This window comes from Phycodurus eques, chromosome 1 (genome assembly GCF_024500275.1).
Source record: "Phycodurus eques isolate BA_2022a chromosome 1, UOR_Pequ_1.1, whole genome shotgun sequence".
NCBI lineage: Eukaryota > Metazoa > Chordata > Actinopteri > Syngnathiformes > Syngnathidae > Phycodurus > Phycodurus eques.
The window spans coordinates 21,283,394-21,302,391 of record NC_084525.1 but is presented as its reverse complement, the minus strand read 5'-3'; the positions used below and the strand labels follow the sequence as shown (position 1 = coordinate 21,302,391).

General features: G+C 41.0%; 1 protein-coding gene across 1 annotated transcript; it reads right to left on the bottom strand.

Annotated features, from left to right (window-relative positions):
* Positions 1-16: 16 nt before the first annotated feature.
* On the bottom strand, positions 17-12,587 carry dhrsx (dehydrogenase/reductase (SDR family) X-linked). Its single transcript, XM_061688877.1, has 7 exons — positions 12,457-12,587; positions 5,139-5,246; positions 4,630-4,698; positions 3,677-3,778; positions 2,098-2,305; positions 991-1,198; positions 17-670 (listed from the first exon to the last, which is right to left on the bottom strand). Exons 1-7 carry the CDS (start codon positions 12,557-12,559, stop codon positions 488-490), a joined length of 981 nt encoding a protein of 326 aa, XP_061544861.1. The 5' UTR covers positions 12,560-12,587; the 3' UTR covers positions 17-487.
* Positions 12,588-18,998: the final 6,411 nt, after the last annotated feature.

The window sequence follows — 18,998 nt, the reverse complement described above, 5'->3', positions numbered from 1 at the left end:
AGATGTCTGTCTAATACAGCGTTTCCCAATTTTTATTGAGTCAGGGTCAGACACATATTTCACATTGGAAAACCACCAAACAAAAATGTGACAAAAAATACTGTATATATATATATTGAAATAATGATGATCTCGGATCAAATTACTTACTCAATGGGAAATCTGGTCTTGTTTAGTTTAACACAAAGTTATTCAGTTGTATGCATGGCAACAGGTGGATACAAAGGTTAACTGGAGCTTCTGCCATCAAGTGAAAGAGCATTTAATTATCTTCCTGTCACGATACATTGCTGGCACGGATACAATAGATGAACAAAGATACATTACTTACAATAGATAACTAATAATTTTCAGACCAATTAGGAAAAAAAAAGAAGATACATTTCCACACCATAGTGGTTGTGAATCACTGGTCCAAGCCAAATCCGTACATAATTTCAAGTCTGATGTGGATCTATTGGTCTTTGAAGGACAGTCACGCTGTATATTAGCCCTTGTGTAGGCCTGCAAGCTCACAGCTCTTTCTCCACAACTCCGCTTGAAGTTCAGCGTCATAGGAATCTTTGGCTGATTGTCTCTTCTCGCCATTGTAGAGGTAGCAACCACCCACCCCTTCCATCTCAGAGGCAGCTGCCGCATACATGATTATGGAGGCACCCTCTGTCGGTGTCTGAAGGGGAAAACAAAAGAAAAGTTGTTGGTGCAAACATTTAGTTCAAAGAATTATGTAAATTTAGTATTGGTACTAGGACTACACACATTGTAGTCAACATATTTTTCCACTTTCTTATTTGACACCTTGTCTTGAAATAAAGGTTTAACGCTGGTGGAGGTGGAACTGGCAGAAACATAGATGCTAGCTTCGTGATTACAACCCATGGTACCACCAACACAACCAAAGCTAATTTTTAAGGAATACTGTAGTGTAAAAGCATATTGTTACGTAAAAACAGAGTTAATTTAAGACTGACACATGCATGTTTGATGTACCCTGAACAAAGTCTTGGCAAATGGCTTTTTGAGTGCCTGTGCAAGGCTCCACAGGTTGTTGTAGAGTGCTGTGTCCACCATCCCAGGATCCACAGCGTTGACGACCACTGAGAAACCTTTGGCTGTCATCTGCTCTTGTAGGTAGTAAGTGAAAAGCACTAAAGCTAGTTTGCTTTGGGCGTAGGCACCATGAGAACTGTAGCTTAACCTGGGTAAGGGAGAAAGGTTAGTATTAGTACAGTAGATCTCTTTCTTAACTTAAAAGACACACTGGGATAATATTACAAATGTATCTATCAATTATTTTCAAAAATAATGTTACAGTGAAGCCCATCTTATTTGCTATTCAGGAATTCACCTATTTGTGTTTTTATTTGTGGAACCTATCCTTAGCAATTTGCTGAAAACCTCACCTATTTGCGTTTTTGGGCTCTTTCCGAAATGACCTGAGATGCCACAAGATTTCACCAAAGTCCTGGTCAGTAGTAATGGTGTCAAGCTAGTATGTTGAAGCGATACATCTTGACTGTTCTAAGATCATGCATGTCAGTTTAGCCTGGGTTGTTAGCAGAAGAAGTCACACGGAGTCCTATATAACTAATATTAACATTTACAATTAATACTTAATATTTTTGCTCTGCGAAGAGGGTATTAAAAAGCTCAACTCTGCTCAGCTGAAGGAGGTTCCTTTATTGCTTGAGAATTGGTATTTTTACAGGTTACAAAGCTAATATATAATATATATGCGCACTTCTGGGGTCTTTTTTTTTTTTTCTCAAAATATGTTTTTTATTTTATGTTGTTGGATGAGTTTGAATGTGTTTGTGGTATATTTACAATTTAAATTATTTATATAGGTAATTCATAACGGGGGAGCGTCAATTACAGTTTTTACTATTCAAGAGCAGGGCTAGGTCCTTCTGTGCCACAAACAGCGGGTTTACTGTATCAGTACAATTAGGAGAAAATGTACAATTGTTAATCCTAAAACTTTGTGCAGTATCCACTTTAGGTGTTCTTTAAAAAGAGTTTCAATGAACTTCAAGTTTGAAATAAATAGGAAAGATAAACTAAGCAAGAAAATAGTGATAATCTTAGTCCTTTTACCTCCTGTTGAGGTCATCCATGTGTATAACCCCCGCATAGTGTGTTGCAGAGGACATGTTGACGATACGTGAACAGCAGCCTGGTCTGCCTGATCTCTTCAGCAAGTCAAGCAGCAGGTTGGTCAGTAGGAAGTGGCCGAGGTAGTTGAGAGAAAAGTGTAACTCAAAGCCATCTTCTGTCTGACTCTCAGAAACCAGCATGGTTCCAGCTACACAAAGTGACATGAACAACATTGTTGCAGTGTCACAAAGCCTTGACAAATTCAACACAGTGTCAAAACTGACTTTGTGTTTAACATATAGGTAAAACAAGAAATTAACCATTATGTTCAAAACAATAAAACACTTCAAACACACACTTAACATTAATAATACGGTGCCTTGAGATACGAGTCCAAATTGTTCCAGGATCTTGCTAATAACTCAAAACATTCATATGTCAAATCATCTTTCCCCATTTAAATGCCATAACCCCCCCCCAACACACGCACACAATTTTTTAAAAAAATAGGCAAAATAGCACTCTATAATACCGGTCTTTACAAAAACATATTGTAGTAAAATAATTAAATACAATGTAAAGAATGGAACAGTTTGTGCATCATAATACATTGTGATTGTGCGAGCCCCCCAGTAATATTTTGCACAGAGAATATATGCCTCCGAGTGTTGTTATATTGTCTGTCTGCATGTTTTGCTCCACCATTTGTGTTCATATATCCGGGCTTTAAAGGGCTACAACACTGCAAAAGCAATACTATTGAAGGCCATGTCAATTTGATCTCCTGATCCTGCTTGAGACCTGATCATAACACAATACAGCCTGCTTTTCAGGTACTGAAGACAAAAATGAAAGCCTGGCAAAGCACTTCCAGAAGCATTATGGTGATGTCCATGGACTCCAGACTTCAAGCAGCAGCAAAAAATTATGTCAACTGGGGCAGCAGTAGCTCATCTGTAAGGACATGAGCTTTGAAACAGTTCTCCTATCTGTTTGCACTTATGCCAAGCATGTCCAAACTGTAACATATCAGCTTTACTGGCACTTGAGGTAGTTTTCCTGTGTAGTGCATTGTCTGAACATTCCAGAATACAATCTTGGTTTTTGCGTTCAGAAATTCTGTCTGGCTTCCTTGTAGCTTTAACCACTGTCACCCAATCGAGTATCTTGTGATTAATCCAGAAGCCTATCAGACCCAGTTATAGCAGCATCTATTTTTGTTTTTTGGTGAGGCACAGATAACCACATCCCCAACTTTCCTCAGTTGCCTTTTACACTTTGCTTGGTAGGGAAACAGTAGTCCTATTCTGCGCTTGCTTCGCAAGTGCCCCGAGTAGTGCAAGCGTAGCTTTTTGATGCTGTAACGTGTCAATTTCTACCCTGAGGGAGGAATAAAAATCTTCTTTGATCTTACTCAATGGCACTGCTGTACAGTACTTACATATGTTGTATGCTCCACTATTATACAGCAAACACTTAAAATAGTGTCACTTAAGAACAGACAATTAAAAACGGTACCTTGGAAGAATCGGATGACGTGTATACATATTGAAAAGTGACAGATACAAAAAAAGCTTACCATTGTTAACCAGAACATGGAGCGGAAGCCCTCTGCCTTTGAATGTTTCGACAAATTCTCGCACTGAATTCAGGGAAGTCAGGTCCAGAAACAGAAACTCCACTAGGAATTGAGTACAAGAAAATGATTAACAATAGTGGCATGCACACAAACATATTGATAATCACGGACGAGCACAGATAGACCATTTGTGGTGCTCCGGGATTAGCCCTTTGCCCTGCATGATAAAAGTGCATTCATCAATATTAAATATATATATTTTTTAAATACCCTTTCTGTCATCAATTCCTCAAAAGTGTTTTGGGGCCATTTATTTGAGTCCTTGAGAGAATTGTGCCCCTCACTGATCTGCATATGCTCCCGCCTTGCCCCTCCCTCCATTCTCCTCTTGGCTCGCATTACATGCACACAATTGAGTGCTCCCTCGTGCGACTCAGATGCAAAGGTTGGAAGGAATTTCTGTGAAATTCCTGACTAGGTTTGGTACAAAATTTACCACAAAATACACCGAAGCTTGTTGCACTGTTGAAAACATTACGTGGTTACTGGTCTAATGCTTCCTAAAGGCACCCAAAAGAGGAGGGGGGCGGGGGGTGGAGGGGGCTTAGCCTATGTGAGGTTTTATACTAATGAAATCTGTGATTTCAAAGCTTTGTCTTGCTGTTTATTGATGTTAAATTGTCATGTTAAGTAAGTGTCACAGATGAAAAATGCCCAGTATGCTCCCTCAGCTCTTCAAAAGCTAATTTACCCAATACCTGCCATGGAATAAGCAAGTTAAGTAAGTTTTATAATGCTTAATGTTGAACGTATGCATGCATGTATGCGAGAGTGGCATATACGTATATGTAGTGAGAAAAATGGTGATGTGTTAAATACTTATTTCAGCCGCTATATATACTGTAACTAGCGAGACAGCTGTTTTCTTTTTGATGTTGAAGAAAAATAGTTACCTTTCCCCTCTCTGCATTCTCCCTGAATTGTCCTTGCAGCAGCTAAGCCCTCCTCTCTCTCATTCCCAGCTGGAGATGATGATGATGAATGAGAGATGGGTCATTAGAAACGTAGTAGTTCTCAACTAAATATTGAAAACTTTGAAAATATATAGAACATTGAATTTAAATATTTTAATTCCTTTCAGATATGGGTTTGAAGTTTAAAATATGTAATCTGCAATGTGAATTATGGAAATGTAAGCCTCAAGCACCTGATAAAAATCACTTACCTGACATTTTTTAAATGGTAATTTGATTTTTTTTTTTTTTAATGGAGAGGGATAAAGAATACGTGTTACGGTATTGTTTCAACCAACTGAGTTATGGTGAAGTGTACAAGTTCAGATGGGTTATAAGGGATATAGTGTCAGGATTAGTGCATACAGGTCCTTGCGCTTGTATATGACTGTTGAGACAAACTGTAAAGATTAGGATGCTGAGTGCAAACTGACTTGACAGTAGCCTACCTATTATAACATGCATGCCAAGTCTTGCCAGATGTCTTGCAGTCACATAACCCATTCCTCTTGTACCACCAGTAACAATGCCAACCCTTCCATTCTGCTTCTGTAAGACTGTAATGAGACCAGATGAGAACAAAATGCAAAACAATTATTTTCTTTTTATAAAATGTTTGAGGTATTTGTGAACACTGACTTAAAATGTAAATGTAGCAGTAGTAGTATTAATAATAATAATAATATGACTTCGATTTTATGTAGCACCTTTCAAGGGACCCAAGGCTGCTTTAGGCCCAGCGCACATCAAACGATGCCGTAGAACTAGACAATCGCGAACAAATTAGTCGCCAAATCACACCCACACGTGGCAATTGACCCTCATACACATACCAACTCGCTGCAACGGAAAAACTGCGACCCTTGTTGTTTTTATTAGGAAACAACATTTTGAGTCGCCACAAATACTGTCCTTTATACACAAACAACATGGCACAATTGTCAAGGAAGAAGCAGATTGCCCTGGCCGCTGTACCTGCATTATAATAATACAAAGAGACGAAATGGGCGAAAAATGAAGGAGAGTGTGTGAATATTTGAGAGCCTGTTGTCAATGATCACCTCATTCGCTGACTGCACTCGTATACTTCGGTGACATAAACTCTCCCCGCGTTGCTACTTTGGGACCACCTGCACACTCTAATATGTAACAAAAAGCTGCATGAAAAGTATGCCTTCATAAAGTCAAGTTTTAATTGAGAGATATTAATCATCCACTAACTGTGAGGACTGGCAGTGAATGAGTTAACAAAATGTTTATTATTGTGGTTGACTCTTAACTGTCACTATTGTCTCAATTATTTGTGTATATGGCCCTGCGACTGGCTGACGTTTTTTTCCAAGGTCTTCCTCGCCTCTCGCCTCAGGTCAGCTGGTATAGGCTCCAGCACACCCGCGACCCTAGTGAGGAAAAGCGGTGTAGAATATGAATGGGTGGATGGTTTGCAGTGGTGTAAAACTGCACTGTATTTTACTGAGAGCTGTTCAGTAGCTAGTGAGTCTTAATTGATCCATATTTCACTAACAAGGTGATTTAATTAATTTGTTGCTCAAAAACATTAAACGGGCATTAATTTCCAATAATATCGATACATTTTGGCGCAGTAGTTGGTAAATAACTATTATATATATCCATCCATCCATTTTCAACACCGCTTATCCTGGTTAGGGTTGCGGGACGCTGGAGCCTATCCCAGCTGACTATGGGCGAAAGGCGGACTACACCCTGAACTGGTCGCCAGTCAGTCACAGGGCACATATAGACACAGACAACCATTCACACTCACATTCACACCGTCACTGAGTGGGAACTGAACCCACGCTGCCTGCACCAAAGTCAGGCGAGTGTACCACTACACCATCAGTGACTACTATTATATATATATATATATATATATATATATATATATATATATATATATATATATATATATATATATATATATATATATATATATATATATATATATATATATATATATATATATATATATATATATAAATATAATAATTGCCGGCGGCATGTTGGTCGACTGGTTAGCACATCTGCCTCACCGGTTCTGAGGACCGGGGTTCAAATCCAGGCCACGCCTGTGTGGAGTTTGGAGTTTGCATGTTCTCCCCGTGCCTTTTCTCTTTCTTGGTTTTCTCTGAGCACTCCGGCAGCCCCCATACCTGCTAAGGCAGGTAAGCTTTGCCAACATCCTCGTGACATTTAATACAACATTAGCTTGTCTCATGTCATGTCTCCAGCACGCCCGCGACCCTAATGAGGATGAGCGGTTAAGAAAATGGATGAATGGATAATAATTGCCCTGCGATTGGGTGGCGACCGGTTCAGGGTGTACCCCGCCTCCTGCCAGAAGATAGCTGGGATAGGCTCCAGCACCCCGCAACTATAGTGAGGATAAGCAGTAAAGAAGACGGATGGATGGATAATAATGACCTTTGGAAACAGGGGCGTCCCGATCCGATCTTTGAGATCTGAAATCGGTCCGATGTCAGCAAAAAAAAAAAAAAAAAAAAAAAGTATCGGACTAGATCTAAAATGTCCAATTTTACCACTCTTATGCAAGCAGTCCATTCCTTGCTCTTCTCTAGCACTTCTATCCAGCAGCGCCCAGACGACAATGCAGATCCCAGTTGAATGTTCAAATACATCACAGGCTTTGTTTCTTTCTTCGGTTTTGTTCACAAAAACCGGGAGCTCAAAGCGAACACACAAATGAAAAAAGAAAAAACAGACGAGCTAACGAAAATTAACATCAAACTCGCGGCACATACAGTGGGTACGGAAAGTATTCAGACCCCCTAAAATCTTTTACTGTTTTTTATATTGCAGCCAATTGCTAAAATAATTTAAGTTCTTTTTTTCCACATTAATGTATACACAGCACCCCATATTGACAGATTAAAAAAACTTAATTGTTGAAATTTTTTCAGATTTATGAAAAAAGAAAAACTGAAATATGACACAGCCATAAGTATCCAGACCCTTTGCTCAGTATTTAGTAGAAGCACCCTTTTGAGCTAATACAGCCATGAGTCTTTTTGGGAATGATGCAACAAGTTTTTCCCACCTGGATTTGGGGATCATCTGCCATTCCTCCTTGCAGATCCTCTCCAGTTCTGTCATGTTGGATGGTGAATGTTGGTGGGTAGCCATTTTCAGGTCTTTCCAGAGATGCTCAATTGGGTTTAAGTCAGGACTCTAAAAGTCATGGAGTTGTTCTGAAGCCAGTCCTTCTGTATTTTACCTGTGTGCTTAGGGTCATTGTCTTTTTGAAGGTGAACCTTCGGCCCAGTCTGAGGTTCTGAGCACTCTGGAGAAGGTTTTCGTCCAAGATATCCCTGTATTTGGCCGCATTCATCTTTTCTTTGATTGCAACCAGTCTCCCTGTCCCGACAGCTGAAAAACACCCACACAGCATGATGCTGCCCCCACCATGTTGGGACTGTATTAGACAGGTGATCAGCAGTGCCTGGTTTTCTCCAAATATGCCACTTAGAATTAAGGCCAACAATTTCTATCTTGGGCGGCACGGTGGAGACTGGTTAGAGCGTCTGCCTCACAGTTCTGAGGACAGGGGTTCAATCCCCGGCCCCGCCTGTGTGGAGTTTGCATGGTCTCCCCGTGCCTGCGTGGGTTTTCTCCGGGCACTCCGGTTTCCTCCCACATCCCAAAAACATTCATGGATAGGTTAATTGACAACTCTAAATTGCCCGTAGGTGTGAATGTGAGTGCGAATGGTTTGTTTGTATGTGCCCTGCGATTGGCTGGCAACCAGTTCAGGGTGTACCCCGCCTCCTGCCTGATGATAGCTGGGATAGGCTCCAGCATGTCCGCGACCCTAGTGAGGAGAAGCGGCTCAGAAAATGGATGGATGGATGGAATTTCTATCTTGGTCTCATCAGACCAGAGAATCTTATTCCTCACCATCTAGCAAACTCCATGCGGGCTTTCATGTGTCTTGCACTGAGGAGAGGCTTCCGTCGGGCCACTCTGCCATAAAGCCCCCGACTGGTGGAGGGCTGCAGTGATGGTTGACTTTCTAGAACTTTCACCCATCTCCCGACTGCATCTCTGGGTCTCAGCCACAGTGATCTTTGGGTTCTTTCTTTACCTCTCTCACCAAGGCTCTTCTCCCGCAATTGCTCGGTTTGGCCAGGACGGCCACCTCTAGGAAGGGCTCTGATCGTCCCAAACGTCTTCCATTTCAGGATTATGGAGGCCACTGTGCTCTAGGAACCTTATGTGCAGCAGAATTTTTTTGTAACCCTGGCTAGATCTGTGCCTTGCCACAATTCTGTCTCTGAGCTCTTCAGGCAGCGTCGGCCTCAGAGTTCTGAGGACCGGGGTTCAATCCACGGCCCTGCCTGTGTGGAGTTTGCATGTTCTCCCCGTGCCTGCGAGGGTTTTCTCCGGGCACTCCGGTTTCCTCCCACATCCCAAAAACATGCATTAATTGGAGACTCTAAATTGCCCGTAGGCATGACTGTGAGTGCGAATGGTTGTTTGTTTCTAAGTGCCCTGCGATTGGCTGGCAACCAGTTCAGGGTGTACTACCCGATGATTGCTAGGATAGGCTCCAGTGCTCCCGCGACCCTTGTGAGAATAAGCGGCTCAAATAATGGATGGATGGATGGGTACAGAAACGCTTTTTAAACACATACAAACAACAATACAATGTCCCATAACTGTCACCAATCAACACCAACATTTATATGGACTTCTCCACTCATGACAGCTTCAACCTCTGGATATATTACAATGATTAGCCCAGTATTTTGGATTTTATGTTTTTTTTTTTTTTCTAAGTGCAGAACTATGGAATGCCAATATTCACAAGATTGGATAGGCCCTTTAATCCATTATTCATGCTTTTCAATAAACCCCATGCAACTCGTTAAATAAATAACATTGTTGTGCAGATTATGAGTAACAGGCCAGCAAAGCATAATGCCCTCCTTGTGACTCTCACATGCTTTAACACACTTTTTTTTTTTTTTTTTAAACAGTTTATGGCCTTGCTTTGTATTTTCCTCAGCTGCTTTGCCAGTTGGACCTTTACCAATACAGCAGATGGTGTTAAGTACAAACTAATTTGTATTGATTATGTTATTTAAAAAACATATATTTCTGGTATCTACTACACCTCTTTTTAGGTACCATAATTTCTCATTTATAATGCAAATTCCCCCCCGCCAAAATTGTCAAAAGTCAATGGTGCGTATTATACATAGGTATAGGGGCAAATGGGAAAACTCTCACATTTTATAAATGTATGCTGCCAACTAGGCGGCACGGTGGCCGACTGGTTAGAGCGTCAGCCTTACAGTTCTGAGGAACCGGCCGGGTTCCATCCCTGGCCCCGCCTGTGTGGAGTTTGCATGTTCTCCCCGTGCCTGCGTGGGTTCTCTCCGGGCACGCCGGTTTCTTCCCACATCCCAAAAACATGCATTAATTGGAGACTCTAAATTGCCCGTAAGCATGACTGTGAGTGCGAATGGTTGTTCGTTTCTATGTGCCCTGCGATTGGCTGGCAACCAGTTCAGGGTGTACCCCGCCTCCTGCCTGATGACAGCTGGGATAGGCTCCAGCACGCCCGCGACTCTAGTGAGGAGAAGCGGCTCAGAAAATGGATGGATGGATGGATGCTGCCAACTACTGGTTATAAAAAAGCTGTACACTTTCATTCCAAAACGCCACCGCCCCCTAGAGGTTATGAGAAAGCTGTACATTTTCATTCTAATATGCCACCGCCACCAAGTTGTTATAAAAAAGGTGTAGCCTACACTTTCATTCCAATATGACAGGGGTACGTATGAGTGCATACATGTACAGTTGTGCTCATAAGTTTACATACCCTGGAAGAATTTGTGAAAAAAAAAAAAAAAAAAATATATATATATATATATATATATATATATATATATATATATATATATATATATATATATATAGATATCTGCATATCGGAATCAAGCCTCTTCCAAATGTAGATACCAATCTGATCGGATGTCTGCCAATGAGATCAGCGTAAATGCACAGATCAGATATACAATATCATTGCGAGCTTGATGCTATCGAAACACCAATTGTTAACATACACACACCCGCGTCTGCTTCAACAACATAATCACATTAAAAAACATAAGCTGTGACTCTAAACTATGGCAAATAGACAATGAAATACTGTATGGTTTAAATACGCTACTTTAAATGTGTGTCGAACGGAAAAGAATTGCAGACGGCGGCCAGTGGAGTAATGTCGAGGTTATTTAATTTATTATTAAATTATGATTATATCGGCGACCAGTTCAGGGTGTACCCCCCCCCCCCCCCCTTGCCCAAAGATAGCTGGTATAGGCTCCAGCACGCCCGCGACCCTAGTGAGGATAAGTGTTACATAAAATGGTTGGTTCAATGGTCATTCATTTAAATGAGGAATTAATCTTACTTTGTCAAAATAGGCTACTTGCTCTTTTCAACCTCTGCAGATGACAACATGATGTAAAATAGACGTAAATAGAGAGAAGCAGTTGAGATCTCGATTTATTTAATGATTAATTTTAGAGGTGCAACAATCAATCAAATAAGTGGCAACTAATTGATTATCAAATTAAGCAACAACTATTTTATAATCAATTAATCATTTAGAGACATTGTTTTACTTACAATTGTCCAAATCCTCTGAATTTCAATTTCTTAACAGGAAATATTCTCAGAATCCTGCACGAAAGCAGACTGATTATATTTGTGTGTAATCAAAATAAGACCTTGGAAAACATTTGCTTTTATTTAGAAAAAACATTTTTTGGGCTATTTTCTGACATGTTACAGACCAAAACCTAATCAGAATAATTTTATGTGCATTTTCTGCTCTGTTAATTTGATATAATGTCCTGTTTTGAATAAAGGGATGGAAAGTAAAGTTTTTTTTCATCTGATTCATCAATAAGTTGAAAAAAGTAATAAATAGATTCATTGATTATTAAAATAATTATTAGTTGCAGCCCTAACTCATTTATTGAATGGAGACTTATAAGGTAGGACAAAAAACTGAGACAAGCAGGAACATGAACCAGGTAGCACTGAGGACAACGATGGCAAGACTCAGAGATGCAAGTTTTGCCCATCTATGTGCTTAGATGCTAGAATTATTTTATGTTGTCGGCTGCAAGAAAGATTTGTGGCAAATACATTATCTCTTGTGCCAGCCTAAAAACCTTCTGGGGTTAAAAAAATTGTCTGTCTAATAAACAAACATAAAGGTAAAGTGTACTTTAAAAAAAAGTTATCATTTGCTAATTTATTGTATTTTTTTGTACAATTCACAACATTAGCAAAGCTATAGGAACACGTTTTGATAGAGTGCAGGGATTCAGTACTGGTTTTGTGCCCCTTTCACCCTGACATCTCTTTTTCCTCGTAGTGACAAGTTATCTGAACAGGTATCGTATATTAAACAAATAATTTTTACTTTTGTACTTATGTAAAGTTCAGTCTGCACTATTTTTTTAAATATAAGAGTGGAATCAGTACTTATACTTTAACCAGTCTTTTTCTTTTTTACACATCTGTAAGGACAGAGGGAGAGGGATTTTGCCACCTCTGCCTTATCATAATACATACGGCATCGAAAAAGATCACAGTAGTCGAGAATAAAAGAAAATATTTCTCATTTATTTTTAAGTTTAAACCTACAATCTACTATTTTTGTATAAAGAAGCCAATGTAAACATGGGAAATGATAAAAGAGCCAACCTGGTAGAGTAAACGAGCTGTTGAACATCTGGTAGATGAGAACTCTGATTCCACAGTAGTAAAGTTTGAGAAGAGGCACCAAAACTGACAGAGGATTCATCATTCTTCTTCCTTCCTCTGCGGCGTCCGACTGCGCAATCCCGTCGGTCGGCTGTGTGGAAACAAGAGACTCCCTTTTGTTCCGCCCCCGATGTTACGACCAACGCGTGTCAAAGACGTCAGAAAATTCGCCTTCCCATTTCGAGTTGAGGTCTGACAACTGTGAACTCTGTATTTTCATCGGGGGACACATCAGAGTTCTGCTTTCACTCGGAGGGCCAGTTACAAAAGTGAAATTGTACATGAATAAACTCTTCAATGAGTCCAATCCTTCATCTCAATGGGCCCTCTCTTTTTGCCCATAATAGTGATTATTGATCATTCATTGTTGAATTTCCACTTGGAGGATTATCATGAATATAGAATAATTAATTAAAAATTAATAAATAGAAGAGTGGACTGGGATTGATATACACATTTCAATGGATGAAGCAATAAGTGGGATACTGGATGACAAATAATAAATGTATTCTGAGCCCACTAAAAGTAACAAAATAAACCAGTATACAATGTATTTACTACAAAAGAACAAATAAAATCCCTTAGAAAAAAATAACATAAAATGTACAAAACCGGAGTATTGAATAAAATAATAACTGGAGTATTAAATCTAATAAACATGTCACAAAAATATTTAAGTAATGATGCAACTGAACAGAGGTAGCTGAAACAAGGTGACACAAATGGTTTAAAAACAAATACAATGTTGAATAATAACAAATGCACAAAATCTTTAGTTAAAAAAAACAATAAAATAATAACCAGAGTATTAAATCAAATAAACAACAACATGTCACAAAAATATTTAAATAATGATGCAACTGAGCAGAGGTAGCTGAAACAAGGTGACACAAATGGTTTTAAAACAAATACAAAGTTGAATAATAACAAATGTTCAAAATCTTTAGTTAAAGAAACCAATCCAATCCAAACATTTGACTTTTTAATGGTACTATGTTCTTCCTCAATACCACTCAAAAAAAAAAAAAAAAAGAGTAAATAAAACTTCTACTCTGGGCTCTGTTGACTTTCTATTGCTCTTGGGATCCTGGTAGCCCAAGGCAGGTGCTTGGTTGGCTTTTGCCTTGGACTGGCTCTGGCCCCTCCATTCGATTATCACCAATTTAGCAACAAATTGATTGATAATTTGAAATCAGAAGTCAATGCAAACCCTGGTGGAGGTCTGCTCTCACCTGTAGCCCTTTGACCTAATATGCATTTGTAAATGGCCGCTCATTGGTCTAGTAACATGTCTGCCTCACAGTTCTGAGGTTTGGTGTTCAAATCACATTGCGAGCCGTTCTGTGTGGAGTTTGAATGTCCTCCCTCTGCGTGCATTGGCTTTTTCCTGGGATTTTGTCTAACTGTGACCTGTGATTGACTGGCAACCAGTCCTGTGTGTACCCCACCTTTTGCCCAGCTGTGATAGGCTCCAGCTCACCTGCAACGCTAATGAGGACAAACGGTATAGTAGAATTAGTAGGAATTAGTAGAATTACTCCCCAAAAACAAAAAACTCCTTTCAAAAGTATACAAATTCATCTCAAGTACTAATTCACTACACTTACTAATTGCAAAATGGGTAAAATACCTTTCAGTGTCTACTGACATTGATTACTGGGCACAAATCTGTAGAAACACATTCTCAATGATAAATAACAGTAATTTACCAATTCAAAGTACTCCATAGATCACGTGTTATGCAATAAAGTATGCCTAAAATGGGTTATTCAAAATCAAACATATGCACTCATTGTACTGAAAATGCTCCAGACTCTTATTTGCATGCTCTTTGGCGTTGTTTTCTCCTAATCTTTGTCTGCAAGGTGATTTAAAAGGTATAGATCTTCCAAATAAACATGCTCAAGCAATATTTGTAATTCTAGCTATCGGTAAAAAACAATACTGTTAAACTGGAAAAATAAACAAGCTATCAACATTAACCAACGGCAAAATCTTGTCATGGAGTACAGTATGTAACAAAAGAAAATATCTCTGCCAAACGTAATAAGCAAATGGCTAACTTTAAGGAAAGTTGGTCACCTTTCATTAAATTGGTGAACCTTGAAGCTTGATTCTGTTTGCCTGGGAAAGAATGTAATACAGAAATGTAATGCAATGTGTAATGTAAATGCAATGTAATGTGACCATCTCATATCTTGTCATTTTAGACCCCTGTGCACGGCATAGGGTCACTTGTATGCACTTTAACCCTATCCTTCTGGATCTGTGGTCTGGGCCTCTGGGGATGGTGGGCCTGTTGCACCCTCCTGCTCTTGGGTCTGGTTGTGTCCGTGTTGCCCACCTGGGGGGCTGCTCTGCATCCCTGGATGCCGGGGAGGTGGCCGCTGGCCCCACTCAAGGGGTCTCGTCCCGGTCTTGGGGGCCATGCTGCGGCGTCCCTGGCCTGTGTCCTCCTTTTCCCTCACCCCGGGGCGCTTTGCCGTGGTCGTCGCCCCTCTCTCCCTCGGGCTGTGTGGGGTCCCCGGCTGACTTGGGGCTCATGGTAGGATGTCAACCCCTCCTGCCTCAGTCTGCCCCGCCTTCCGTGCCCTGTTCTGGTCACTGGGCTATGATTGGTTTGGAGGGGGGGGTCGGAATTAGCTGTAGGGTGGGGAGGGGCTTCCCCCCTTTTCTCAGGGGTCTGCCAGCCGGTCGGGCCGGGGTGGACCCACAGGAGTCTGGCACCAGGTATGGTGGGGCGGGCGCTGGGCCGGGTGCTGGCACATCTGTGCTGGTTTCCAGTCTGGTCGCCCCCCGTTCTCTGCTCTGCCGGTCCTCCAGTTTTAATGCATCATACACCCGTCTGTGGGGGGTGGGCAGGGTCGGCTTGGGGAGGACACTCAGCCAGGTATCCCGCCACTCCGGCCTGCTCTCTGGGCCACCATGCTTTTCCCCCGCGGATTTTTAATGCACCACATACATTCGCACATCCTTTGGGGAGCTGGTTAGCCTGGGGTCATTATTGCCCTGTGATCGTCTCTAACCCTAACCCACCAGTTTCTCCAATTTTAATGCACTACACCCCACCACACACAATCACGGTACAGGGATAATGGTTGCCAGTTGGGGACCTGGTAACCATAGTAATAGGGGTTTTCACATTTCTTTTGGCTTGAGTCCTGGAGAGGCTCGGCACCTCCCTCCTGGGGGGTCGTGGTGTCCCCCAGTTGGATCCCCTGCTGGACGGGCTTGCTGGCACGGGGGGAGGTGGCCAGGCCCAACCTTCCTCAATGTGCCTGCTCAGCAGCTCCGTACACCAGTTGACTAACATGCAAGTGATATAGTGTTCATTCACTAATACGTTCGATAGACACATTACAGGCTTTTAATTCCTTGTGCTGGGACCACTAATAACAACACAGGTTATACTAATATATCAACTCACAGGTTGTTACAGGTGTTTGGACACTAAAAAAAGAGTCACACCGCACCACTCGTCTGTAGCACTGCCTTGCTAATTTTCCCACATCCTGTCCTGCCCTTTTCTGTCCTCTCTCATCTTGTTCTCTTGGTTAGTTATTGCATGTCCTCACCAGGTATCCCCCCATCCACAAATAATAACACAATTTGACTGTTATAATGTTGTGCTCAAATATCTAGACTGTCTCACTATTGTTCTGCTGTGGTTCTTTCCCCTAGTCCCCTTGTCCACTCTGTCTGTCCCCTAAAACCCTTTTCTGTCTGGCTGCATTTTCAATAACCATCAGATTATTAAAAAATTAAAACATAAGACAGAGGGAGTATTTCAAACTCCCCTGTTGCACAGCAAAACTGCTCCAGCACAACGGCATACCGATCCAACATTTTGCAAGGCCATGCAGCTTCACAGGACAGGTTTTAAAAATAATAATAATAAAAGAACAGGCATTCACCAAAATTCGGGGAAAGTCCATCCGAAGGGTTGGAATGGAACTCAGCATTCACAAAAGCTCGATTCAGCGGCTACTTCCAACCCATACAAATATAAAGTTGTTCAAAGAGAGCAGAAGATTATGACACTGCAAAAACCTTTATTGATTAATCACAAAGAATTCTTTCATAACAAACCACTTTGGAATTTCTGTGGGTGATCACTCACATTCCACTAATAAATTTGCGAATGGTACTGGTACCAACGTGGTGCCCGTGGAGAACAGTTAGCCCCCAAGAACCACACGAGTTGCTAACGGGCCTGTTTGAAAATTAGCTCACCAGTGTGATGGGTCTATTGCTATTCAAACAATTAAAAATTAAAAACCTTTCAAAGTTCACAGGTCAGTATTGCAGAAAATGAACAAAACATAGCATTCACGGAGACAGATTAGCGGGCACAGCAATGATGAGAAGATGATTTACTCCCAAATAATTGTATTTGTTCTGATCAAACTCAAGGAGTCGTTGATGAGCCCTCACAAGCCTGTTTTGGCGTTAAAAACATTAACTTGTATCTGAAACCACACATATAAGGTGTATTTTTTTCAGTTGTTATCTTTATCTTATTAGGCACAATTTATTTAGCAAAACTATAAGAACACATTGTATTGCTTGGTTGTAAGGTATTGTACACAATTAACAGTAATTGTTAATTTCACTTTTATTTTCATTTTATTTTACTTTTAAATTCATTTTACCTCATATAACTATAATTTTGTGATTAACTACATTACAGAGTTTGTACTTAAAGGATGGTTTTGCCGTTTATTAATTTATATTTAAGAAACCACTGTGCCCAAGGAAGAACAACCTATCAGAGACGGAAGGCGTTACTGACTAGGTGTCAATCGTTTGCTTTGCACTCAGGGGCACACTCATAGCCGGTCACTGGCACACCTCCACAGTCTTGCGCTGACATGTTTGCTTGGGCTTCAGGAACTTAGGTGAAACTATTTCGGAATCCGTACCACTGGGGGTAAAGCCCATCCCTTCTTGTCTAACAACTGGGCATAAAACTAGAAAACAGAAGCAGAGCGAATGGACCTCAGGTAGCTGAAGGAATTCCAAAGCGACAAAAAATCAGCAACAGTTGTGCTCGACAGGTACGTTTGTCACCTCTTTATGATTTGTAATTTATTGTACATTCCAAAAAGTAAAACGTCAAACCGATGGCATTTAGGGTACATCCGTAAATTCACTGTGCAAATTCAGTGTGCTCTCTACACTCCGGAACAGTGGGAAACTCAGAACGTTGTTGGAGTGTGCCGTTCGGTTATTCAGAGTGCCACACACTGGGCGTGCCGGAGCGCACTCCCGCCAGTCTGACTGTTGAGGAGGCGGAGCAGCCAGAGCGGCAGGCAGGACGAGATGTTCGCACGCCGAAACAACACATTCAATATGGCGGACGTACTAATGTGTCCATGCCAATGGCCAACACGCTCGTTCGTAAATTCATAGAAAATGGAGCGCGTCCTGCCTCTCTGAACACTGCACTCTCAGAGCGCAGTGACCGCGTCAGATTGAATTTCTAAACTTACCCGTAGTTACTGTGTCGTAGGGCTCTACTACGAATACGCCATGCTACCAACGTAGTAGCCGTGGCTAACGTCAGCTTGTTCACCACACTAATGTTAGCTTAGTATTGCTAGCGCTGGTATTTTGTTGAAGCTGGACAGCATTCTCTGTGACTATTCATCAGAACTACGCACGTTCATAATCATGCCATTATGAATGGCCATTTTTGTCAGTTAGGGGCGCGGCTTTGGTTGGACTGCGATGTGAGGCTTCATTAAAAAAGCGAGTGTTTAATTTTGTAAACTCCCCTTAAAAGTAAATGTGTTGAATCAGTGTTACTTCTACTTTTACGAGTCTTTTTAACACAAGTAACTGTCCTTCTCCTTAAGTACAGTGTTCGAATACGTTTGCCACCTCTGCACATACGGTTCCGTGAAAAAGGCATTTGCCCCCTTCTCAAATTCGTTTTTTTTTTTTGCATAGTTTCCTCACTTAAATGTTTAAGATGATCAAAAAAATATAAAGTACTGTAATGCTTTGGTTGGTTTGGTAACCAAATATAAAATGCAGTTTTGATTTTATTTAGGTGGCACGATGAACGACTGGTTAGCACATCTGCCTCAGTTCTGAGGACTGGGGTTCAAATCCTGGCCCTACCTGTGTGGAGTTTGCATATTCTCCCGTGCCTGGGTGGGGTTTCTCAGCTATCCCGCGACCCTAGTGAGGACAAGCGGTAAAGAAAATGGATGGGTGGATTTTATTTATGAATGGAAAAAAAATATTAAAGCAACCTGATCCTGTGTGAAAAAAAGTAAATGTTAAATCATGAATTAACTGTGGCTAATAACTTTCTTTTGGGAAAGATGAGCTCATTTTCACTGACCAGACCCAAGACAGATTATCCTCCAGACCTGTTTAATCAAGAAATCACTTTTAACTAGAACCTGTCTGACAAAAGGAAGTCAGCCAAAAGATTAAAAACAAAAAACTGCAACAAAATGCCATGACCCAAC